This window comes from Egretta garzetta, unplaced genomic scaffold (assembly GCF_000687185.1).
Source record: "Egretta garzetta isolate BGI_Z169 unplaced genomic scaffold, ASM68718v1 scaffold154, whole genome shotgun sequence".
Classification (NCBI taxonomy): Eukaryota; Metazoa; Chordata; class Aves; order Pelecaniformes; family Ardeidae; genus Egretta; species Egretta garzetta.
Genome location: NW_009259600.1, coordinates 1,233,150 through 1,258,487, shown reverse-complemented (window position 1 = coordinate 1,258,487; position 25,338 = coordinate 1,233,150). Strand labels below are relative to the sequence as shown.

Below are 25,338 nucleotides of genomic sequence, written 5' to 3'. Positions count from 1 at the left end.
ACTTGTATCTTCTTTCAGAAAGAGCTTTATGGATGCTGCTTTTTCTTGAAGGAATACAAAAATCATGATGCCTTGATTTCATCCTGACACCAGCAAATATGATTGCACGGTTTTGTCTGGGGCACCAGTTCAAGACGGTCTTGAAAGAATGAGTGTCTATTACTTAATCACCAGGAATGCTTAATAGTTTTGTCACAAGTGTTTTACTTTTTGGAAGCTGTAAGTGTCTTTGCTGTCTTGCCACACTAGATATAGAATAGATGCCTTGATGAATTACCCAGTGGGGATTCTGCTGCAGAAATTGATGCTTGCTAAATCAAAATCAAAGCCTTTTTTTGTCTCCTTTGGTCATTACAGTAAAGCTACTGGTTTTTAAATATGTCTGTTTACAAGTCTGGGATATGCACACATTGTTGCATGCAATTGCTAGGTTTTGGAGGGCTTTTTGCCACAAAAGAATATGATGATGCAGATGTTCTGATACGGTTCTTTAAAACAGTTGATTGCAGATCTGATGGTGAAAGATGATCAGCAGCTAGCATATATCATCATCTTCTGATCCAAACAGGTTCCTTTGGGAGTCAGCTGTACTGTTTCAGTATGTTGTAATTAAATTGAGTGCTGTTTAGGTGTCAGAAATTACTTTATAATGCAGGATAATGGACTTAAATAGACTTATTTGCACAATGCAAATCATAATCTAGCAAATTACCCTTAAAGGCTATATATTAAGAAACAAAACACACACACACACCCCCCCCCCAATATTCACTAGGAAGAGAAAAGGGAAAAAAAATTCGTCTGATTTCTGACTCAGTCCCTAAGACATCCTTGCATTAGAGTCTATCTAGAGTTAATAGATGCCAGAATAATGCCTGTTATTTGTGAATAACAGTCGTAAAGTGCTTTGTTGGAAAGAAAAAGGTAATTATTTTTTATTTTAATTAGGATTGGATGGGTGAGGGGAAACCCCCGTCAACCAGACCTTTAATACTTGGAAAAATCCTTCTTATCCATGCAACAGATAACTCGTGTAAGTAGCTCTTGTGAGGTTTTGAGCAATGTTAATTCCCAGAAAAGTTCATGTGAGTTGTGAATACTCAGCATCTTGCAGAACTAGACTGTATTCATGAGAAGGCTAATGTTGTTAGGAAAAGAATAGATCTACATGCATAGTGAGAGCTGTTTGTAAATCAGCAGGTGGTTTCTAAAATATCAGAAATTAGCAAAATGTTTACTGATGTGATTTCTATCTGAAAACCAAATGTGTTTAAAAACACTTGAACATTAAAACTTTGAATGCAAAAAGCTGATTTGCCTTTCTTCAGCCGTCTCAGGTCTTTCTTGTGGCTTGACTGTGTAGACTCTTCATTTTCAGTCTTGAGGACCTCATTTGATCTTTTGAAGGGTTCAGTAGGAGGGGAAAAAAAAAGAAAATAATTTTCTTGAGAACTATATATTTCAATGAGGCATTATTACTATGAACAGATAGGAAAATTTCAGGCAATACCAGATAATCTGTTTTAGTTTTGTATGTGTATGCACATACTTTCATACAGAATACTAGATTACGTTTTGATGCAGTCATATAAAGCCTTCTTGGGACTGAATTAATTAATGATGCAAAGCAGTATTAAAATACTGTGCTTCTTTAGAATCACATATACAGGTCCAAGCAATTCATTAGTCATAAAAGTCAAAAAATGTCATATCTCTAATTAAAAAAAAAAAATCAAAATCCAATAAACTGATTTGCCTGTGTGCCACTTTCATACTCTGATTTAAAATTAAACCCTGCCTCCACCCTATAAATGGCTGTTGAATTGTATACGTCTTCTCTGAAAAGGTTTCCAGCGTGGTGAAAAAAGGAATTCAGTTCAAAGATCTTTAATCCAGTTTCCCCTGTTTTACTTGGTTACACAGAAAATCTTCCCCTTCGCTGCTGCCCCCCAGTTCTTCATTTGCCAGTGGTACTGAGGGGGAAATTTGTGCCACGCTTACTTATACATAATTTAAAACAATTGTGCTAGCTTTAAACCCGAAGTCTTTCTTCATCTATCATTTATCTCATGATGTTATCTTTTGTACTCGGTACCCTTCAGTAAGCACAGCCTGACACGTCTTGTGGCCTTTACCTTCTGCGATAAAAAAGATTGAAAAGATGCTTGGCACCACCTGGTGAAGATGAGGCAACCCTGGAGAACTGTGCTTCAGGAGCAGGTGACTGATGCTAAGAAATGTGCCAGTCTAGGGACACAGCTGAAGGGCTGTAGTAGGGAAGGGGGAGGGGAAGGGGAAAGGAAGGGAAAAAAAAAAAAGAGCAGGAACATTAATACATCTTCCTGAGGTTTGATGGGACGTATACTGCCTACTGTTCCATCTGGTGCTTATGATAGCATGGCATATTAGCATGCTGCAAGTTCATAATGTATTCAGGGCGAGAAAACACCACTTGCATACCAATTGAGGCGTCCTCTTTCTCGGAGCTGCCTTTGAATTTCAATGATGTTTATGCCTCCTAAGCCATGACTGAACTGAGCATTTCCGCTCGTGGAGGAATAACAGCAGTGAGGGACTCTGGCTCATGTGGGTTTTCTTTCTCCCCTCATTTTATTTTCCCCCCCCCCCCCCTTTTTTTTTTTTTCCCTCTCCTTTCTTTTTGGTTCTTTTCTTCCTGCTCTCTCCTTCTGATTTATTTTGTCTGGGGAAGCTTAAAGCCAGGTTGAGGTTTTGGACTAGCTAATTACATGGCTTCTGTTAATATTACATTAACTTCTTTTTGAGGTTGTAGTCTATTGTCTTTTCGCTTATCTCAAAATGCTTAAATGTTCTTTTTATGACATTTTGATGAAATTACTCTAAGAGCAGTGTCATGAAACATTTAAAAACCAGCACGTTGCAATTCTGCTTTATATTCAGATTTCCCGTGTTGCTAAATTAAAGAACAAACAATACCATGAATTCTGCATTTCATGGTAAATTATTTGGGCACTGTGTCTTCAAAGACTTGATTTTAACTTCAAGTGTGCTACCATAAGAGGATAAGCATCTGAAGTTGAGCAGGTATGTAAGTCTTTGTAGGAGTGAGGTCTTTTTATCGATCCCTTGCAGGAAATGTACTGATATGTTCGTTTTATTTCTCCCTACCCTGTCCTCTTTGAAACTGCTGAGATTGACACTTGACTGGAGACAATCTCAAAACTGCGCCGTAGAAACTCTCGACTGCACATTTTGTTTCTGAACTTGTCAAAGATTGTGATCCTTTTATGGCTCAGTGCTGTGAATCGCTCTGCAGCCCTCCTTCCAGTAGGTTTGAAAGTGTGAAGTTTACACACAGAGTAGGGTATTTGATGTGGGATTTTTCAAGCGTCTGGAGTAATACATGAGTACTAGTCACATTTGCCTTGTTGGTGACTGTGCTTCCAAACTGCTTCAAGTGTTTTGAAAGTCCTACCCAAAAAAAGGAGACCAAGATTGCTGCTTGAAGAGGGAAGAATATTAAAACAGTATCTCTAGTACAGACCAGCTTAATGAATGCATTTGGTATCTAGTCCTCTACCTGCACAGCTGGACTCTTGCTCCTGCCCAGAACCAACTGTGGTTTAAGGCTTTAGCTTAATCTTTAATGCATATGACTGTCATGCTAATATAACTTTAATGAAAATGTACTAGGTAGCACTTTGAACTCCTTCACTCTAATTTAGTATTAATCCACTTGATTACTAGAAAAGAGAAGATCTTGCTGTAGTTCTGATCCTTTCTTTCAAATACATCCAGCCGTGACTTTTATAAATATATATTTTTCAGACAGTCATTTAGCCACTCTCGCATAGATAAGAAATGAAAAATGCATTAGTCATCTTGACAAAGAATAAATTGATGTCTTTTGGTTCACTATCTGAATATCTGTTGTCTGATGGCTTAAGAACATTCCTTGTTTATTGATAGTGCATTTAGACCTAGATATTAATGTCTTGGCTTAAATGCTAATTATTTTTTTTTTCTTAATACATTCAGGAAGGCTAATGTTACTGAATAGGAATGTGGAGGAGGTAGTGTGGGTAATTCAAGCGAGTTTAGTCAGCACTTACAAGATTCTTGAAATGTTTCTTGATGTCCTACAGAACTGTTAACATCTGCACGGCTTGTGAGAAGAGCCACATTTATTACAGCTGTATGCTAGCTAGAATGCAAAAGAAAAGGGGGGGGATCAGAGTTAAGAATGAAGCAGCTGGCTTTCAGTACAGAGATTTATCATTTTACTCTCATTACAGACCAACAGTAAACTCTACTTGGACTCTCTCTTTTGCATCAGCTTCTTTGAGATGGCAGGTTGAAGGTTTGGGAGTTTAGCTATCAGTAGATACAGTCCGACAAAATACACAGACTTTTAAAAGAAAGCTTTTAGATAAATAATCACAAGTGAAGTCCAGCATTTCGAGGAGCTGTTCCAGTATGACATAACGTGATGTAGAGCATGTGGTCAAAGCCTACATTGGAGATGGTTTTTAAAAAAAAAAAAAAAGAAGAAAGCTAAATTGTTTAAAACAATAAGAAAAAGAAACAGAAGAAGTGGGAGAGTAATAAACGAGAAGGCTGCTGGCTCCCTGCAGAACCAAGGAGGTCATGCAGTTTCTTGTTCCCATTCTTGTCAGGGTTTGGGGTTGCTGGAGGAAAGGAAGGTATGTTGAGAGACTCCTGAGATCCTGGGCCTGACTGGTGTACCGTGATGTGTTTGTTTGACCTCTTCTTTTCTCTTGTTTTGTGCAAGAAAATGAGGGAAGATCAATCGGTATCAGAATCCCATTTTCTGTTTCACTCCTTCCTCTAAAAAAACACATACATGTTTCCAGAATCAGGTATTTTTGTTCCAAGTTTGGGTCCCACCCTCACCCATTTCTTTCTTAGCCACTGAGATGGATTTAAACCCAAGCTATGCCAATATCATAGCTATTTCTAAGTTGTCACAGTCTTTGTTCATTTTAGTTAAGATCAAAGATTTTTATAGTTTTGTTTTCTCATTCATCTATTTGATATGAATGTAAGCTGGTATTTCTTTTGTTTTCTCTGGTTAATGTAGCTTGGTATGCTCGTTCTTACCTTTTTTCCCCTGCACATTTTAAGTGAACTGATTCTGGTTTTGCTCAGTTAACTTCTTTACAACATGCCCAAGCCGTTCACTGTGGGAGAGACAGGATCTGTTTCTCTGTCTCCTACTGCTTCTTAACAACCTCAGCAACTGGGGGAGCTGCACATCTATGCTCCAGTCCTTTATTGCTCCCCTTAAATGGTGGTTCTGAATAATTTTCTAATATTTTCTAATACAAAACCTATTGCATGTTCACTTATAGGGAAAGCACAAACAGCTACCCATTAAGAAACAAGGCCAGTTAGGACTGTTGTGATGAAGAGCATCCTGTTGTAAGGAGTTGGTCGAGGTGTCTTTATCTACTCACACATTTCTGCTGTCCCTGCTGTTGATCTATAGCAGATGTCCACTCTGATAACCTACTATGCTTTTTATCCCTTCTATCTAACCTTAGACTTTTTGCTGTTATACTCATCATCATTTAATTACAGCATGTGGCATTGTAAGAGCTCTAACATATAATTACTGCCTCCTCTTCTTTCCATTCTCCTGACACCAAAGCACCGGCAAAAGTAAATTTTTTAACATTTCAGTTATGAAGGCTGCATTTGATTCATCAGTGTTCACCGCCTTGTACCTTCTGAAGCGGTCGGTTTAGTTCCTGAAAGTTTATTTCCGCTTAGTCTTGTGGAAACACATTTTGTCTTAATTTTGTGCAGATTGTTGGCATTGAACAGAATTATGTGCAAAACTGAGTAGCTCTGTAAGTTAGAGTTCATAATCACCTTTGGAAATGACCTGTTAAGTTTCTAATAGGTCATTTGTATGCACAGTTACTGAAGCTACTTGCTCTGTTGCAATAATTATGAAAAAGATAATGGATAGGAACTCATTGGGGGACAATTATTCTTGTTAACTGTTTAGCATTTCATCCAGGTACTCCTATTTTCCCTTTTTAAAATTTTCCTTTCATAATTCCAGAATCTGCCTTAGGTAGTTGTTGCAATTCAGCAGCTCTTTATTTCTTCATAACGCACGCAGTTTAAAGCCTACCAGACAACTACTGATGCGTTATACATCTTCTATTCCAAGTGAAGACCATAAAGAAAAATGTCTTCACAGGAGATCCCAGTGCAGTCACTATCTTTTTGATATTTTCTCTGCCATTGCAATTTAGCTTTCTTAATACATATGTGGTGCCAGAATGATGTTTGTAAAGATCTAGTATTTTTTCCTTTTATTTCTGCCCCGCTTGCCATTTGATCTCTTTGGCTAATTAGAAGTATGAAGAAAATCTCGGATTTTGTTTGGTTCTCTGTGTTTTGGTGTGAAAAAGAGAGTGTGTTAAATTTTGGTGGGGTATTTTCAGATTCATGTATCATGGATATAGTCGTGTGAGCAATATCTGGCTTCCTATGACTGGATATAGTGCGCAATTTTAGGCACACCGCTGCCTGATGTGATGCCTGCTGCAATTTCGCTTTTTAAGTATTTCATATAGAAAGCCATCTCCAAAACAGGATTGGGGTGAGGGGCAAGTTAAGGGAGTGGGGGAAACATCTGACTTGTTTGGCTGGGGTGGATAGGTGATAATAGGAGGCACTGAAACTGGTCTTCTGTTGCAGCTAGTACTGTCCAGTTATTCTTTTGAGGAAGAAGTGTTTATAGCCAAAATTTGGAGAGAAATACTTAATATTATGTTTGGTACTGTGGAAAAGGAATAATACATATGCAATATCTTAAGCTTTCCTTCCTATATCACACGGCTGAGATTAACTTTTAATGCTGGAAAGAACTTTTCTTGAAGCATCTCCGTTTGACTTTCTGAGTACCTTGCCATTATTGTGCAGCTGCACGATATTGGCTCCTCAATATCGGCTCCCTCTAGTGGTCAGCAGTCACCTGTAAAAACATTCAGTGACTGTTCACCAAGGCATGCTGCCAGCTGGCCCCTGTTTCTCACTGCGTACCCTTTTATTTGACACTCCGATGCTGCCGACGAATGCTGAAGATGCATCCTGGGGCTGTTGCCAGCCCAATGGAAGAGGCTGCCCTCTCAACCACCCTCTGCCCCGCCACAGAGTTTCTGTCCTCCTGTTGAACATTCTTCGCTTTCTCATAAAAATGGCTCCTCTTCTGGTTAATCCACTTCTCAGTGAAGCAAAGTGTATATATCCAAGTAGACCCAAAGCCAAATGCAGGGTGTTTCCATAGCACGGAGAGAGTTTACGCTGCTTTTCATAAGAGTGGCACGTACGGGAAAGCTTACCATATTACCAAGGGTTAAGTGCATCCATGTTGAATATTTAGAGTTCAAACACATCAGACTTCTTTGCTTTGTCAATATTTCTCTTGCACTTGTAGCACTGAGTGGTTTCTCTCGGGTGTCTGACTTCTCGCCCTTCAGTTTCCCCTCCATTTAACACTCCCTTCAGTGTAATTGAAGACTATTTCATTCTTACGGTTTTCTAAAGCAGAAAGTAAAAAAAAAATAACCACAGTAAGTATTTCTATATACAAAATCAAGTAAGCAAAACTTGATTAAATACGTGTATAAGTGCATGCACGCACACACACACAGAAGCCCATGCACATATGCACATAGGTAGATACAAGCCATGGAAGCTGTACTGATCCGCGTAGGTCGATATTAAATTGCTGTGTTGGAATAGCAGGTTTAGCTGGCTTGATGAAATGAGGTTCTATAAATCTAAGAACCTTTGGGTTTGTGTATTTGTTGGGAAAAAAGGAATACATGTGATTTGAATCATGGGCATGAAATGAAGCATGTTTTGTAAAACTGTAAAGCATGGCAATGCTGTGATACCTGAAATTGTTTTAATATTTTGCTTATATTTTCTGTGGTTTCTGTAATAATTGCTAACTTTTTTCAACTCAGGCTTCAGCTGTATGATTTTTTTTTTTGAGGCCTGAGATTTAAAACTCAAAACAAAGGGAAGATACTTTTAAAGAAGAAAGTTTTAAAGTTTTATTGTGCAAGACTAAGACTTCTGTATTCTTTAAGGTCTAGAAATGTTGCGTGTAATTGTATGCCCTGTGAGTGGTCTCCTTAGTTTACCTACAGCTGTTTTCAGTACCTAGAGTTAAGCCCGTATTTCTGAGTCTTTCTGGGGCTGGGGACTTCAAGGCTAACCCAGCACCTCTTTTCTGGGTGAGCCAACCTGATTTCTGTGCCAATGTGAATTTGTATGAATTCACTGGCTTCAGAAGAGGGTTTAATCTGGTTTTACATTTGTCAGTCTGGTTTTACATGACATAAGCAAGTTTCTTCCTTTCCCTTTTCCTTTACGTGCTTATATTATTTTGTATTAACATTTAAGTATGCGTGCGATACATTAGGCCAGGCAGTTGATTTGAAATATGTTTTGCTTTTGCTAATGGTAACATTTATTTTGCCTGTGAGCTTATTTGTCAATAAGTAATATTACCTCATCTAAGAAAGTAATTGAGGTGGCGGGTCTTAATTTCACATGAAGTCTCTGAGACCCTCTTTCACCTCTCCCACCTCCCCAGTACTGCTTTCAGGTGTGATCCAGTGCCCAAAATAAAAGACAGTTGGTGTGACATGCTCCAGGAGGAGCCGACTTGTAACTAATAATGAGTATTTTCTCACACTCTGTCTAGACGGTCAGTCACGTAAACACAAGATGTCTTTAATGGCATCATCTGATGATGTGATATGATATGTCTTCCAAAGCATGTATTTCCACAAATGCTGAAGTACTGATTAAGGTAATGAATTGCATGACTTGGTATTATACAGTGACAATCTTCGAGGTAGGGCAAAAGCTTATAGTTTCTGTCGCTGGTAGCGGCAGTAAGTAACAGTGGCAGCACCTGAGTGAGGGTTTCTGGGGAAAATATGTTTCAGCATGTATTTTTCTGTGGTGGATTAATACCTGCCTTGGCTGGCTGAATAGAAACCGTGGAGTTACGTATGTCCAGCACCTGAGGATTACCCATTCTCCTGTACATCTTGATTCTTGTGTACATCTCGTGTATACCAGCCATGCTGCTAGAGCACTCTGAATGCCTCCGGTTCTCACGAGGCAGAGGACCTAGGTCTATATGGGAATATTTATACCACCTGAATTAGCAGCTTTAGGAATTAATAAATTAGAGGCTCTAACTCTTCTTTTCACTGACTATATGGGGAGATGTCTGCATTAGATGCCAGAAATTAGCAGCCTGCCTTGGACTGGACTGGTACTTGCTCAAGAGGGAGTTTGGCTGCCCGTGCTTTCTGTCTTACGGGTAAAGTCTTGCTTCCCAGGCCTGCTTGTCTGGCCTAACAGAACAACCTTTTCGTCATTTGAAATATCACTGGGAGGAATTGGGTTCTTGGATGGGTAAAATGGCACCATCTGATAGAGCAGGAGTTTGGGAGCTTGATCCACGAGGTGAGCAGCACACTGTCCCACTCCACACCTTAGAGGATCTTGACTTGTCTGTCACAAATTCTGCAGTTTTAAAACAAGCAAAGCCAGATGTATATCCATTACTTTCTCAGTAGTCCCTATGTCATCTTTTAAAATGTATAACCATGGAAAATATCACCTCATACACCCATGCTTGATTCTTTTTGAGCCTAAAGGACTTCTGGTGGTTTATAAATATAAGCAATGCCTTTTAAAAGTACAGCCATAATATTTTTTTTTTGCTGGCAGAGTAATGTAATACCTAAAAATTGCACTGAATCTAAGTAAGTTATTTAGATTATTTTATCTAGTCTGTATTGGAGACTTCAGTTCTAGTTAAATCTAATGGAATACTGGTATCAGTACTTTCTTAGGACTTTTCTAAAATGAGTACAGCTATGCTTTATGCTTTGTGTAAGCACATTAAAAATAAAGGAGTTCATATTTATTTTGCTTCAGACTTTTAGCTGTGTGTAACAAACTACTGTTAAATTTAGGACTGTATAAACTTTGGATTAAAAACATAAATATGCTTCTGGAGATCAAGTTTGGAAATTTTAATTGGCATCAGGAGGGAAAATGTTCTTGCTTCTGGTGGGAAGGAAGTGTGCTATGTGTAGTTGAGTACATAAGAGCATACAAACAATACCAATTCGATGCTGATGGCATTTGAGTTTCTTCAGTCTAGGTTCATCTGTAGATTGTCAAATAACATGCAATCTGACAAGGGTAGGTCTTCCAGAGAAGTTGGTACAAAAAGGAAATGCATTACTGGTTGGGGAGCCTTTGGGAATCCTAGAATCATAGAATTGTTTAGGTCAGAAAAGACCTTTAAGATCATCAAGTCCAACTGTTAACCTAACACTGCCAAGTCCACCACTAAACCATGTCCCTAAGCACCATGTCTACACGTCCTTTAAATACCTCCAGGGATGGGGACTCAACCACTTGCCTGAGCAGCCCATTCCAATGCTTGGCAATCCTTTTGGTGAAGAAACTTTTCCTAATGTCCAATTTAAACCTGCCCTGGTGCAACTTGAGGCCGTTTCCTCTTGTCCTATCGCCTGTTACCTGGGAGAAGAGACCAACACCCACCTCACCTCGACCTCCTTTCAGGTAGCTGTAGAGAGAAGCCTCATCCGAAAACACCCCGGTGGTTTCCTCTATAACTATAGGAGAAGTGAAGGGAGTGATTGCTAATGTGGAGGAGTTGTCCACCTCTGTAGCTGGTAGGGGAGGCCAGGGATTGGGTTTGGCCACTGGTTGCTCTGATTGTTCTTCGGTTCTTCTGCTGGAGGTGGTGGGCACCTCTTCACTTGGGCCTCAACGTTCAGTGAGCTGGTTTTGGAGTAGCAGTAATAGTTCCTGTGACGTGAAAGACAACCACTCAAAACACACAGTTCTGAGTTTGATAGCTTGTCAACAAAATGGAGTAGAAAAGATCCAGGAAACAATGTAAACAGGAAAACAGTATTTCGGTAATGATTACAGGACTGTTTGCTTATTAACTGCATTAGTTATGCATACATGGAGGCGTTTTCATGATGCTTGGTGGGATATTTAGAATAAATCCACATTGTCTTTTTCCTTCGTTAAAGGCCAGCTGGTATGTATTGAGCCATGACAAAGAAACTTGTAGACTTTATTTTCTGGGGGCTTACGAAAACTGAAGTCAGCTGCCACAATTTGGCCTTTATTTTGCCTGTCTGTTCTTGCGAAAGTATTTCACAAACCGTTACGATGGTAGGAGATCTAGATTTAGAATGTATTCTTCTTCCCTGCATTCCTTTGTATGTTCAAGCGTTTTTACATTGTAAAATTTGCAAAGCCAGGAAGGGGGAAGGAGAAGAGGCGTTTAAAAAAAAGTGCAATTCTGACAGGAGTCAGTTTTTAATTATTAAATAGCTGAAAGTGAATTTATGATAGCTTTGAAACTGTCAAAACATGTCAGATTGTTAAATGAGAGGAAAAAGATTATTTTTCTAATTTTTTTCCCTTTTTAAATGAAATTATATGGTAAGACAAGCTTAATTTCTTTCAGGAGAAAATAGTATGTCCAAGCAAAGCCAAGCCATAACATTTTTGTCTCAGGTCTGAGACTGAACTCACGCATTGCTTATTTTATAATGTGTGTAACTATCTGGCCTTCAGCTGCTAAGCCGTGAGGGTGGGACATGTTTTTTTGCCAGTCAGAAAACTCTCACCCTTGAGAACTGGAACGAAATAGAGAGTTTCTGTGGTTTTGGTTCATTACCATGACGGTAGGACCGGTCAAGGCACCGTTATGGATGAAGAACATGACACAAAGCATTGTCCGTCATTCACCTACTTTACATCATCCGCAAGCTCCTCCTACCAAAACGGGGAGACAGCAGCACAAAAATCCCTTTCAGCTTTTGGGAGACAAGAGTGGAGATCGCATTATTCTCAAGGCTTTTTTTAGCACATCTGAAGAAAGCTCTGATAACTTGGCCTGAGATAACTTCAGTGAACTCCCGGGATGCAGAATTTCTTCTAGCTCTTGCATATTAAATGAGAAGAAATGGGTAAACTGAGAGTACTTTCATTTATTCTGAAGAATAGCTGGTGATATGAAATGTTCAACTATCTGAGAGCAGAGGAGAACCAAGATAAGACTGCAGTAAAGGTGTGATATTGCTCTTGCAAAAGGATCATCATTCAGTCTGTGAGCTTCATGCCCAGCATGCTAAAGGGGCAGTGAAACGTTATGTCCTCTTGAAAACTGGTGCGCATCTGTCACTCGCCCCACGCGCATTCTCATTCCTGGTGGATAAGCTTTGCAGGGGGAATGTTTTGTGACAAAAGACGGAGTCTGAGTGTCTCAGCTGCTTTCTGATACTGCCCTTCTGCAAATCACCTAGGGAGTAAAAAGTTCTCCGCCGGGGAACTGGAAACCAGGCGATGTTTTCTTTCTAGGCCAATAATGTGACTGCATCTGGTGTTGACAGAAAGTTATGTCTATATTATGCCTGTTCGAGATCAGTTGTTTATAGCACAGAAACGTCCATTGTGCTTAGGTCCTTATTTATTCATTAAGAAAAAAAGTCAAAAGGGCCAAGAGGCGAATGGAACGAAGACTGGACCGGTCTCAAACAAGTCCCAGGCATGCTTGGCCAGGAGACGATCTGCAGCGGTGTCGCCCAAATCTCGTGTTTTATGGCTGCATCGCAGGACTGCCAGGTTTCCCCAGGTGTGCAGTGCATGGGGTGGGCTTTACCGTGTACATCAGGCTTATACTGCACATTCTCAAATGAGTCCTTTTCAGCCAAGGCAGATACCCTGTAATATTGTCTGGCTCTGTGTGGCGGCAGGTCTGAGAGTCAGGAGCTGTGGGTCTCCGCAAACACTGCCTTGTTATGGTGCTGCGTGGCTCAGCCAGGTCTGAAGGACGGAAGGTTCTTGGCTGACCCTAGCACGGTTGCGTTGTGGATGAAAGGGCTGCGGAATTTGTCCTCTTTGGTGGACTCGTGGCTTTCTGTCTCTCAGTACGTTGCTACCGTGACTCGCAACTTGTAGTTACCTGCTGGCAAATTCCACACTATCCCTCTCAAAAGAATCAGAATTAGTCCAATGCCATCTAGGTAACCATCATCAGTATTAAATTCCACAGATTTAGGTCTCAATTGATATAATTTGGGTGGTGGAGGTGGGTTCTAATCCCGTGTGTCATATGCGGGGTTTGTTCTTTCTGTGAGTTTAAAGGAAACAAGACAATGGGCTCTTTTAATTTGGCAGTTTTTATTTTTATTTTTAACATGCTGGCACAGAAGTAGTAAGTACTGTAAAATCAATCTAGAGCGTCTTTTAAGAATCTTTCATGCCTGAATATACATCTGGAACTGTTTGCACTAACTAAAAGTAAAATAAATGCCACAGCATATTATACCATACTTTTTTTCATTTAAAAAAGGAAATTGAAAACACACCGCTCCTAGAAATGCTTGACATTGAATTGGCTATTGAAATGGTATCAGTAAAGTATTTATATATTCCATATTTTGTTCCATACATCAGCTTTCCTTGATGCGTTAGACTTGGAAGGGTGCCACGTGAACTGAAATGTTGCCATATATGAAAGACCGCCTTGTTTTAAAAATGGACTAAATCTTTTAGGGTACAGGAAGTGAAGTAAATCTGTTTGAATACATGCACATCTCCCTGTGCCCCTGCTCCTGCACCTTTTACCTTGTCTTCCCTATTCGTCTTCAGAAGCTGGCCGTGCTTACGGTAAATATCAGCGTTCACCTCACAGCTAAATGTAGTGTTAAAAATAACTCCTACCATAAAAACTGAATGAATGACAAGAACAGTGTAGTTTCATGAACCAAGAAATCCACAGAAGAAATATAATAATTTAAAGTTGGTTTTACAACATTCTTTAATTTAAAACGGAGCAAAATACTTCTGTGGTAAAATCACAGCTCTTCACTCTGTGCTGTAAAAGAGATTCAAGAATGTATATTTCAAAATGTTTTGGGTGTTTTTTTAAAATAAAAAATATAATCCAAAGCAAATGCAATAGATCTCTGCATACTTGAAACATATTTTCTGAGTTTATTCAAAGTCTCTCACTGCACCAGAGGGTTGTGTGTATGGATTAGGACTAGACCATTATTTCACCATCTATCTCCATCCTGAATTGATTGCAGCGAACACTGCAGAATGAATTGCAGATGTCTCCTTTTCCCTCCGGTTTGGAGGACCTCTGGTTTCAGCCCCGTTTGATCTGAACTGGGCTAAGGAGTGCAAGTCTGTCACTGTTTAGAGGGATTCAGTGGAAGAAATCTTTGCACCTGAAAGAAGTTACTCTCTCTGTATAGGCAGCCTGTGCTCAGCAATGTGTGATGCTGTGGGGTACTGCCTGTATGAAACTTTCTGGTGTGTCCCTGCTCATTCAGGATTATTGTTTGAAATGTCAGAGTCCAACAGAAAAATAATTAGAACTAGCTCTGCAATTAGGGAGTTTGGTGTGACACAAAAGCATAACAATGTTTTTGAATTCAAGAGATGAAGCAATTTTAAGACATGGTTTTCCTTAAAGTTCTTCCAAATTTCAGGCAAAGTTCAATGTATGTGCTCCTGTATTATAAAACCGGGGCAGATGTACATGAAATCCTACACAGGCAGGTTTTCACATGTAAAAAATACAGGTTTTCCTCTTGAGGGATTCTTTCTTCCCTTCCCAAACCCTCATCACCCCTGAGTATAGGGATAGCAGAATATCCACAGAGAGATTGCATGAAAAATGGCTGTACATAAAAGCCCTCATAGAATAGCATGGTTTAGGGGAAACTTGGCTTGTGAATATGATTTAAATACCACTTTGCCTTTAGCTGTGAAAAGTGTTGTTTGCTTTTTTTTTTTTTTTAAATTAAAATAATTGTTGTTGAAACCAGGACAATAACAAATAATGACTTGTAGAAGCTGGAGTTGTAGGCTAAGTATCGGACAGTACAAGCTTTAGGAGTTCAGACCGTGAGAACTGGTAACGCTTTTATTGGGGGCGGCTCTGCGTTGTGCTCCATCACCTCTCCATCCTCTTGAGAGATCTACCTCTTAAAACCAGAGTTGCTGGGGTTCCCTGGGGTTGTGGGTGGTGGGGTGGCGGTGGGCACCGAGCTGCTGTAGGCAGATGCTCCCAGCCCCGTGGCTCCCTTGGAGGTCAGGGAACCATCTGCAGAGGCGAGGAACAGGTAAATAGCAGCAGTGAGAGCAGAATGGCTCCTTGCAGGAGTTTTGCTGTTAAAGAGGATGGAAAAGTGGGATGTAAAAGCTGTTCTCCTGGGCGGCGGGGTGGTGGTGGCATCTTCCAAGCATGTGGAAGAGCTTTGCATTTTGCATTGTACTTCTTCAAAAGCCCCCCCCCGCCCCCCTCGCAAGGACAGTCTCTGCTCTGACAAGATAATCTTGTACACGGGTTAGAAGTGTTTTGAGGTGTGCTTGAAAGGAGCCTTATATCTCCTTGCAGAAGGCAGGGCTAGGAAACTTACGGACAACAAGAGATAAATCTGTCTGCCTGCGATCATACAGTAGCAGAGTGGGGTTTAGAGCTTCGCAAGGGGGAGAGAGAGGTTAAGGAAAGGTAAGAGGCCTGTAGAGGGTGGTTTTGTTGAGGTTTTTTTAACCCCCAAGAGGTCCAAAGAAAGGTAATTAGGAAAATCAAGCCTAATGTCGTTGGATTTATATGAGAAGTACAGGGGTCTGTGGATAATTTCAGCGATCTGCAAACCGGGTGGCAGACACTGTTCGAGGGAGTAAAAACCAGTTGGATCGCGGCAGAATGGCAATCTGAAATCAGAGGGCAGAACCAACACACTATTTCCCACTACCGTGTTCAATTTCAGTAACAAAACATTGCCAGCTTTTTGGGAAAGCCTCCCCCTTTCAATCTGAGCGCGTTTCTGATCAAGCCTGAACTTTGAAATATGCAGCAAAGGAGGGGAGCGGGAGCCGTGCGGTTGGTTACGGGCTCGGGATCACTTTTAGTTATCAGCAGCTGAATTGGAGGATACAGGCTGTGCCTGCTCGCTGCGAGCAGCAGACTGTTCGAGGAGTTCGGTTTCTCTCACTCCTTCTTCCACCCACCTCCATCTCCTCTGTGCCTGTGTCTGCGCTCCCACATGCTTCAAATCTGTGTACCTGGACTGCCTTCCTTAACAGTTCAGTGTGAGTGTTAGCAGAATGAAAACCAGATGGACCAGCAGTTCCCACTGTTATCTCCCCACCAGCTCTGGCAAGCCTCCCTTTCTCTCTCCTTTCTTGGCATGGCAGAAATATTTGCCTTTATTTAGGAGGGCTTGGGCTCTCTTTCCCTCTGTTGGAAAATGAGCTGAAAGCTATTTATTCCCTTGTTGCTGAGGTTGGTTGAGGTGAGTGCAAGATGAATTCGGCTATTAAGGAAGCAATTAACATTTCAAGACGAGTTTTCATAGTTCTTTATATTAAATGAATGGCTTGTTGAAGATACAGATTTAACTGTTTTAGTATAGCGATATGGAAAGGAAATTTGTGTAGAATATATTTAAAGACTCGCTTTTGTTTTCCAGTGTGTAATAATTTACTGTTGCTTGATTTGCAAATCAAACCTCACCTGCCTATGTAGCAGCCTTAATATTTAAGCAAATCATTTTGGATGCTGTTCCCTATACAGCTGGGGTTTACTAACCTTAGAAGCAGCACTATAGATGCTACAATACTGTATCTGTATTTGTGTTTCATTGCTCATCTTCCCCAAACTTGTCTCTAAATTCTCTGTGAAATGCCTCCCTTTCCCTGAGAACTGAAGCATCGTCTGTAGGCACTTCTACGCAGGGTGGAGATGGCTTCTGTAATTGCAGTACCTGACACACTCCATCTCTGGGACGTACCTCCTCAGTTTCCTCAGTTGCAGGCAGCTAAAGTTTGGTATCTATTATGCATTGCTAATTGTTGTGGGGGTTTTTTTTTAATTGTTTGTTTGTTTTTAATTTAAACTTTCTGGTAATTAAGTGTTTTGAGGCTCTTTTAAACATTCCCTTCTTTGTTAAATGTGTGCATTGCGTTTAATTTCTCTTAGTGTCTCTCAGGGCAAATTTTAGATAGGATTTTTTGGTTGAAGTTTGTATGTTGTTAGTAAGAACAAGGAAAGCACGTCAAAATGGAGTGACAGAATTTATAGAACATGACAGAATTGCTATTGGCTTGAATTAAAACCACAGACTTACATGCTTACCCATTAGCAGTGACACTTACTTGCTTTGCAAAACAGTTTAATGGAGCTCAGGAAGACTTGTGTAGGACAGCGTACAGAATAGATAACCCTGACCCCCCAAAGAGGGGACGGAAGAATTTAACTTACGCCTATTAAAAGCTAAACTTGATCTTACCCATCTCTATTCAAGATGGGTCGCTAAACTCCTGGCATGAGTAAAGAAGCCTTAATTTTGCTTGCAGTTGGTAAATGTTGTCATGTTTTGCCCATTCTCAATAAATGAAACATGAGGGTTTGGGTGCATTTTTAAAAAATTTTAACATAGAGGTGTCCAAAAAGATGTTGGAAAAAGAATATACTTCTGTAGCTTCTGTATCAAATCTCTTGCATCTTTAGATCTTCAGTTGCAAGAGAACTGTTAGGTTTTCTGCCTCATTTTTGCCTTTTGTTTGGTTTGTTTTCTTGGGGAGGTATGTTCTATTTGTCTTGCAGGTTTTGAACATTAAAGTTGTTGTTAATGTGTGAAGGTGCAAACTTTTAAAGCAACGATATGCTTTTTTAAAAACAATGGTATGTATCCGTGACTATTGACTTACCATTTTGGCATGTTCTGTTTATTTTTCTGGTGAATGTAAGAATATCCAGGGGCAGGGTGGTAAAGTGATCCAGGAGGCGTGCGGTATTTAACATAAGCATCTCTCCATGATCACAAAGAGAAGCGATGGGGAGGGCAGCAGGTGTTACAGAGAAGAGACATGGAGAGAGCTGGTTTCAACCAATATCCCACCCAATATCTCACCTGTACTAAAAAGCTTCAGGTTTTAGTTCTGGAAGAGCTGTCGTAAAGGGGTTTATTACCTTCCTGTCTCTTCATCTATTTTTTCCTCCTGGCTAATGTGAGAACCTTGAAGGGAGGTGGCATTATTGCAGCTCCAGGAGTGCTTGGGAGGTAGCATCTGCACATGCTAGAAATAAAAACAAAAGATAATGCAGCACTGCTACGAATGAGGTCTTACCATCTGTATTACACCTTCTTAAGTAAGGTTGAGGAAGAGCACACTGGAGTAGATAATCAGGTGTAATCTTTTGCGGCACATGCTGAAATGGCTCACTTCTTGCATTAGCTCTTAAGTTTTTGTCAGAGGGGGTGTGCTCGGGGAAATAAACCGGTGTGTTCCTGTGGTGTGTGTTGCAGATCGCACTGAGAAGCATTCCACAATGCCAGACTCACCTGTGGATGTGAAGACACAATCCAGGCTGACGCCTCCAACCATGCCACCTCCTCCCACTACCCAAGGAGCTCCAAGAACCAGTTCATTCACGCCCACAACGTGTAATTAGACCTATTTTCTTCCTTTTTCTTCCATATTCTTTCTGTTCTGCATGTAAGAAACTGAAATATGTGAGGGGAAACCTGCATGACATGGCAGGAGCAGCATTTGGTTGTACTGCGATAAAGTAATTAAGCAAAGCTAAGATCACAACAGATTAATGCATCTTTAAGGTATGAAGGCATTCAGCTCAGAGCTGTGGTGTTATTTCATTGACAGCTTGGCTGCAGTGTCAAAGAGCAGCGAGCACTGGTTTCCCATGTATTTAATGCTCAGATCAGCCCCTCTGTGAGAAGTACAGAAAACCTTCTTCTCTTTTATGCCATTCTGTTTTCTTAAAGGATCCCATTCCCTTTTGTATAGAAACTTTGGCTTTTTTGTTTATGTTTCTAAAGTGGGGGTAATTCATAGACAAAATACTTAGTCTTCATCCCGCTTACGATTGAATGAGGATTCCGATTTAAGTGCTATATAATGTCTAGCTAACATTGATATAAAACAAAAAATAAAGGCCTTTTATTGTTTTATCTAGAGATTTCTAGTCTGTGGCCACTTCTCTAAATCACTTGGGGCTGCATCTCTGTCTCAGTTTATTGATGTAAACACCCAAGAAACTCTGCTAGTCTTGATGGAATTGCTCTGCATTCATATCAGTGTAACTGAGATTTGAATCTGGCATGTTGTCTGGACTATTCTTTTCACAGCCATGAAATGATCCACATTTCTCTTACCAAGATTTAGCTGCAAATTTTTTGGTCTCTTTTATACTGCCTTGTAATAGTATAAACATGAGAATGTGTTTACATTTCACATTTTAAATAAAACATTTTTAGAACAGTAGAATACATATGCCTAAACAGAATGAAGGCAGCATCTTCTATTTGTCTTGCCTATGTCTGTTTAGTCCCTTTCTGTCTGTTAAATGCCTTATTTAAAATTCACCTCTATGCAGAAGGCCAGCTGGAGGCCTTTGTACTACTTATCCCAGGGAACCCTGTCCTGACGATTTACATCGCATTTAAACAGCGGGCAAGGTTTGTGCCAGCTATTCGCATAAACTCAAATTTAACCCAGTGACCCTGATCCTGCAAAGATTTGTCTGTTTTGATTAACTCCAGCACCTGAATCATCCTGGGGCCTGATCCGGTCTAAAGTTAAATTGTTTCTAGTTTTTTGCAGGATGGGGCTCTTACAAATTAAGCTTTCCAGTGTGATGCACTTTGCACAGTTCAGGGTAATCTTTGGCAATCATAAAAGGAATAGGACAATGTTCTTCCGTATAATCCTCAGGGTACCCACAAGATTGCTGGATGTTTGTTTATTTGATGGGGTTCAGCACTTTGGAAGGTGTATGAACCATAGCTGCATTTTTGGGGCTGTTTGTATGAAGACTAAAAATCTAAAAAAGGCTAATTTTAATTGCCTTTTACCCTGTCATATTTTGGAGTTTGGCCTTAGCAGTTCCAGCTTGTACAGTAAACAGTGATTTCTGTTGGAGTGTCTGTTACATTTATTATTACTACAGTGGGAATGCCTGTAGGCCAGGAAGATCATACTTGTTTTCAGGTCAAGAGTATGCTTGTTTTCATTGGTTTAGATGATTAAAAACTTTTGACATGTATTAGTTTGAAATTTTAAATACTAAATTCTATTTTATTAATAGCATAGTTTTGTTTTAGAAATGACGTAGGTCTTTGCCAGTTGGCAAATTCAGACATTATGAAGAAAGAGAGAAAATCATTAGCATGGGGTGGGCTATTTAAAAGAAAAAAAGCAGCTTCAGAAAAGCAGCATTTGGGGAGTATTTCTAAATATCTTTTGTTGTGGGAGAAATTTTACCTGCCTTTCCCCTCCTCATATCTTTCCTAGGTAATGAACTCTGCTGCTCTGTGCTTTCTTGATCGTAGCCCCAGGCCCCTCTGCCCAGAGCAGCCCCTTACTGGTGACCTGAGTTGTTGGGTGGTGTCAGGCCAGAGCAGGACACATTCTTATTCTTCCCAATCCTCATTTACTAAGTTCATGGTATGATGACTTTCAGCTATGCAAGTTCCTTGCAATCATGATGCATTTGTTTACTCAGATATATCACTCTACTGCAGCGCACGGTGAGCATGGCTGGGAGCTGCACGTGGAGCTGAACTTGCTGAGGCCAGCTTCTTTCCATTTCTCCTTTTTCAATTTCTCTCTAGCCCACACAGTTAGAATAGGCAACCAAAAACTAGGATAAAGCACAAGCAGAAACAAGATAACCATTCAGATAGATAGCTTTTTCTGTAGTACCTCCAGAAAAGCACTTCAGTCACTAGGGCACAAGCTGCTTCAAAAGTATTGTGGTAGTGATTTAAATCTGGTAATAGGGTAGTGATTTAAATCTAGTAATAGGAGTCCACCCTCAAAAGGGACTTGCTGTCTAAAAATAAAGATGACTGGTGAAGAAAGTGACAAGGAGAAAGGGATGTTTGGCTTCAGAGAGGCCGGTCATTAGGAAACACAGACGTTCTTGAAGTTGCTAGCTCACCATGGTTATGCTTTTAAATAGGAAGCAATTTAGATTAATACTCCTATGCATTTTTGATTGTAGACAAGTTCCTGATTTTTTCTTGTGGTTTTTTTTTGGGGATGGGTTCGAAGTGACTTCCCCCAAAAGAAATGGGCAAATTTCTCCAGGGCATTGTCCAGCTGAGCATGTCTGCTGCTGGGTGCAGTCGCGTGCTGCGTGCCCCCACCTGCTGGTACACTGGTACATTTGTGTTTCTAGGGAGCCATCCTTGTTCTTGCCATTCGCTGGCATTTTGGTGAGTCAGACTCAAACCAACCTCAACAGAGTATGTTTGACTGTTGCTGTTCCAAGTAACCTGGGTGGAAAAGGATGTCCTCAGTTTGATTCTCTGCTCTCTTCTGGAATGTGGATAAGAATCAAACTGAAATCACTGCCAAAAACTGTCTGTTGTTCTCTTCAGTACGTCTGCATGAATATCGTTGCCATAAATTTTGAACACTTAGTACTTTGGATAGTTATTCTCACAGCAACCTTGCAACAGGAGGGGAATGCTTTCCTATCCTTTTTAGAGATAAGGCATTGGCACATGAAAGCTGAGTGATTTGCTCGTGGTCTCTGAGAAGTCTTCTGAAGTCTAGCTTCATGCCCTAGCTGCAAGGCTTTGGGCCACAGCGAGCATGGCACCATGTGTACCTGCACAACTAACTTTGTGTGCTCCATATGTTAGCAGCTAGGAAATCTGCATTGGAAAAAATAACCTTCTCATTGGGTGGTGTAAGGTTAAAACGTGAAAGTCCTGTTTGATAAACACAGCTGTCAGTTGTGTGTACAAAACTCAAGTAAAAATATTCAGAGATAAACTGAGGCTTCGTGAAATATGTCTGCACATTTTTTTTCTACCCCAAAGAGCAATTTTTTTTGTCTTCAATCTTACACGCACTTATGCTCTTTCTCTCTCTGTTTCCCTCTCTCTCTTTTAAAAACCCTCTGACAAAAGGCTGGTATTGAAATGATGCTTTTCAGGTCCAGGAGCGCTTTGGGGGGGGGTTGTGTGAGAGGCAGCTGCTGTTACTTCCAATCCATACACTGCTCAGTACCAGCTACTGGGAAATAGATGTAAACTGCAGAGCGTCACTCTGTCAAAAGGCTAATTATCTTTGATTGTGCAACTTAATTAATTTTGAGGTCAAGCACAGAAAACATAAGCTGATGGATTTCCCCCTCTGTCTTCTTTTTTTTCCTCTCTCCCCCTCCCCCCATATTTTATCCTCCCTTCTCTATTTTTCTTTCAGTAACCAATGGCACTAGCCATTCACCAACAGCGTTAAATGGAGCTCCATCTCCTCCTAATGGCTTTAGCAATGGGCCATCCTCTTCCTCTTCCTCTTCTCTGGCTAACCAGCAGTTACCGCCAGCTTGTGGAGCTAGGCAACTCAGCAAACTGAAGAGATTTCTTACAACCTTACAGCAGTTTGGCAATGACATTTCACCAGAGATTGGGGAGAGAGTGCGTACCCTTGTGCTAGGACTTGTGGTAAGCAAAAAACCCAATGATAAAATAACTGATCTTTTTCTCTCCTTTTCCTTCTTTTATGCTTGATATGTTTATTACATAAAAGAGTGGGTCACATACACTGCATATATCATACTTTAAGGGTGCCAAACGTGCAAGAATGAAGTGTTGGCTCTTGCTGCCAGAGCTAACATGAGTAACTTGACTAGCTGTCCGTGAGTGGCAGCTATTCCCAATCAGATATGGTATAGTATTATGCTGTAATGGTGTGAAAGGGGTTTCATTCTATACTGGCAGTGCCCCTGCTATAGACGTACCTTGAATAATACAACGTAGCAAAATATGGTTTGGCTTCCCTAGTTTAGTTGGCTGGGGAAAGGAAAGTGCCTTACATATATAGTGGCAGAATACTGGTTAAAAGGATGAGCTGAAGATATGTTTGGACTGCAGTGGAAAACCTTTTCTCAGTATTCATTGAACCCAACAGTGATGGACCTGACATGGCATTGCTGCTGCTTAAAGTGACCTTATTTATAAGGTTATCTTTATGTGATTATATGGCTGAATGATAATTTCAGCTTTTTCTTATCTACATCTGTCAAATTGGGCTGCTATTTTACAGACAAACTTGTGAATCTGGACCAGTATTCTTTTTATTCCCAGTAAAGCCCCCTCTCTGCCAGACATTGTTGTCTCCCATGTATCTCCTTCAGCAATAATTAGATGTACCAGGAAAAATGCTGTTGTGGTGCTCTAATTTACATCTGTTCTGAGCAGCTGCACTTGCCATCTACTTCATTTGGAGCAAAGACTGCCAGCACGGTTTAGTACTAGGGCTCAGGTGTCCTCTGCTTGTATCTTCACAAAACACTGCCTGACAGCAGTGGGTACCCCTTCACTTGAGTCTCTGTCAAAAAGAAGTTTAATCTAGGCAGTGTAACTCCAGTAAATCCTACTCTCCACTTGCTTCCATACCCAAAATGCCCGTTTAATGTGGTTTTGCTTGTCACATGGTTCTCTGTGGAAAGGGGAACTAGTAAAGAAACTAAAGACAGCTCTGGCAGCGTCTACCTGCCCTTGATTTTCAGATTGCAAGTGCCTGCCCACTGTTAATTACAGCTGATTCCTACCTTCATCTGAGCTCTGAAGAGGAAATTAGGATCTTTTCCTTGGGAATGTCCACATAGCACGTTATTTCCTTGGCCAGCCCTGTGGAGCCTGTGGTCTTCATGATTATGCCCTCAGCTGCAAAGTAATGACTTTCCTACACAGCCTAGAATGTAGTAAACAATCCTCTTTGTAAGTACAACAGGCAGAGTGCAGTTTTCCTCCTCAAACAACAAGGAATGTGCCTTTAAAAAGTGAGATTTTTTTTTTTCCTGCTTGTGCATGTTAATTACCACTTCTGCACTGGGAACAAAATTACAAGAGGCTCCAATAGAAAATAAAAAGTTGAGAAAAGCAGCTTTAACTGATGTTTGAAATGTGAAAGCATTTCCAAGCTTAGCACCTGAGAGCTTGAACTGTACTCTAAGCAACAGGCACTGAATGTCTGAGGTGCTGGTGGTTTCCTTTGAGTATTTTAATAAGGTAATAATTTAATATGCGGCATGCTTTTCTTTATCCTCTTATCAATATCAAGAACGAGTTATTAAGCAATTTCAGAGTGCTTTGGTTACTGTTTCTCTTGCTTAAGTGTTTTCATTATTTTGTCACCAAGACAGAATTTTTTTTCTCAACAGAATTCTACTTTGACAATTGAAGAATTTCATTCCAAACTGCAAGAAGCTACTAACTTCCCACTGCGACCTTTTGTCATCCCATTTTTAAAGGTATTGCACAGTTCAGTGATCTGGAAAATATTTCAAACCATATTGTTGCTAGGTCACAGATGTGTGTTATAGTTTTTCTTTTTTAAGAGAGTCGGGAAAATGAATAACGTTTAAGGGCTTCTTTCCATAGCTTAGTGCATGGTACTCCATTTGAGTGTGCGTATGGTTCGGAGACCATTTCTGGCTATTCAGAGGAACTGTTGATTCCCTAATTCTATAATCATTGTTGTTTGTTTTATACTTTTAGTTTGTAGGTGTAGAAGCTTTCACAAACTAAGTCTTGAGAGTTGGTTATAAGTACAATAATGTCACGTGCTTGCAAAAAGCCTGCGTTTTGCTACCTTTGTGCAATTCAGAGTGAGAGGATGTCAGGAATTCCCCCAACCAGCCCATTTCTAAAGTGCTGCTGATCATTAGTACCCGACAAGATTGTGACTCTGTGCCATACAAGGAAAAGACTGATTATTTCTTCTGATTCCAGCCACCAGTACAAATGTGGTGTCTTAAGAAGGATGGTGACTGTGTCCACTGGTTTATGCTTATGCACTTTTTATTAGAAATTAAAGATAAAATATCATCCAAAAGCCAATTAATAAAATACAGCACAGGATGTGCAAAATAGGAATCGGGGAAGCAAAATCTTCTTTGAAGTCAGGAAGTTATTCTGCCTCTCACCTGTCAGTAACCACCTCCTCTGAACTGCCGTGATCTCTGAACAGCCCATGTTGCCTTCTCAGTGTATGTTGTATTCTGTTTTGGTTTTGCTGTGGAGATGAATTTTCCCAGAGATAAGGTATTTATTGTTCCCATATTTTTTTTCCATTGTCAGTGTGGGGGTGGACATTTTGCATTATTTTAGTCAGTGTGTGTAAGTGTTCCTAGCTATTCTGTTGTCCTGAAGCACGAGTATCCTCAATGGGTTT

At 40.4% G+C, this 25,338-nt stretch overlaps 1 protein-coding gene across 1 annotated transcript in view; it reads left to right on the top strand.

The window, feature by feature from the left end:
- RUNX1T1 (RUNX1 partner transcriptional co-repressor 1) overlaps window positions 1-25,338 on the top strand; it is a 91,980-nt gene that overhangs the window by 24,668 nt on the left and 41,974 nt on the right. Inside the window, exons 2-4 of the mRNA XM_009638333.2 lie at window positions 18,435-18,572; window positions 22,363-22,604; window positions 24,326-24,415. Of these exons, the coding sequence (XP_009636628.1) occupies window positions 18,435-18,572; window positions 22,363-22,604; window positions 24,326-24,415 (470 nt within the window). The remainder of the gene's footprint in view (window positions 1-18,434; window positions 18,573-22,362; window positions 22,605-24,325; window positions 24,416-25,338) is intronic.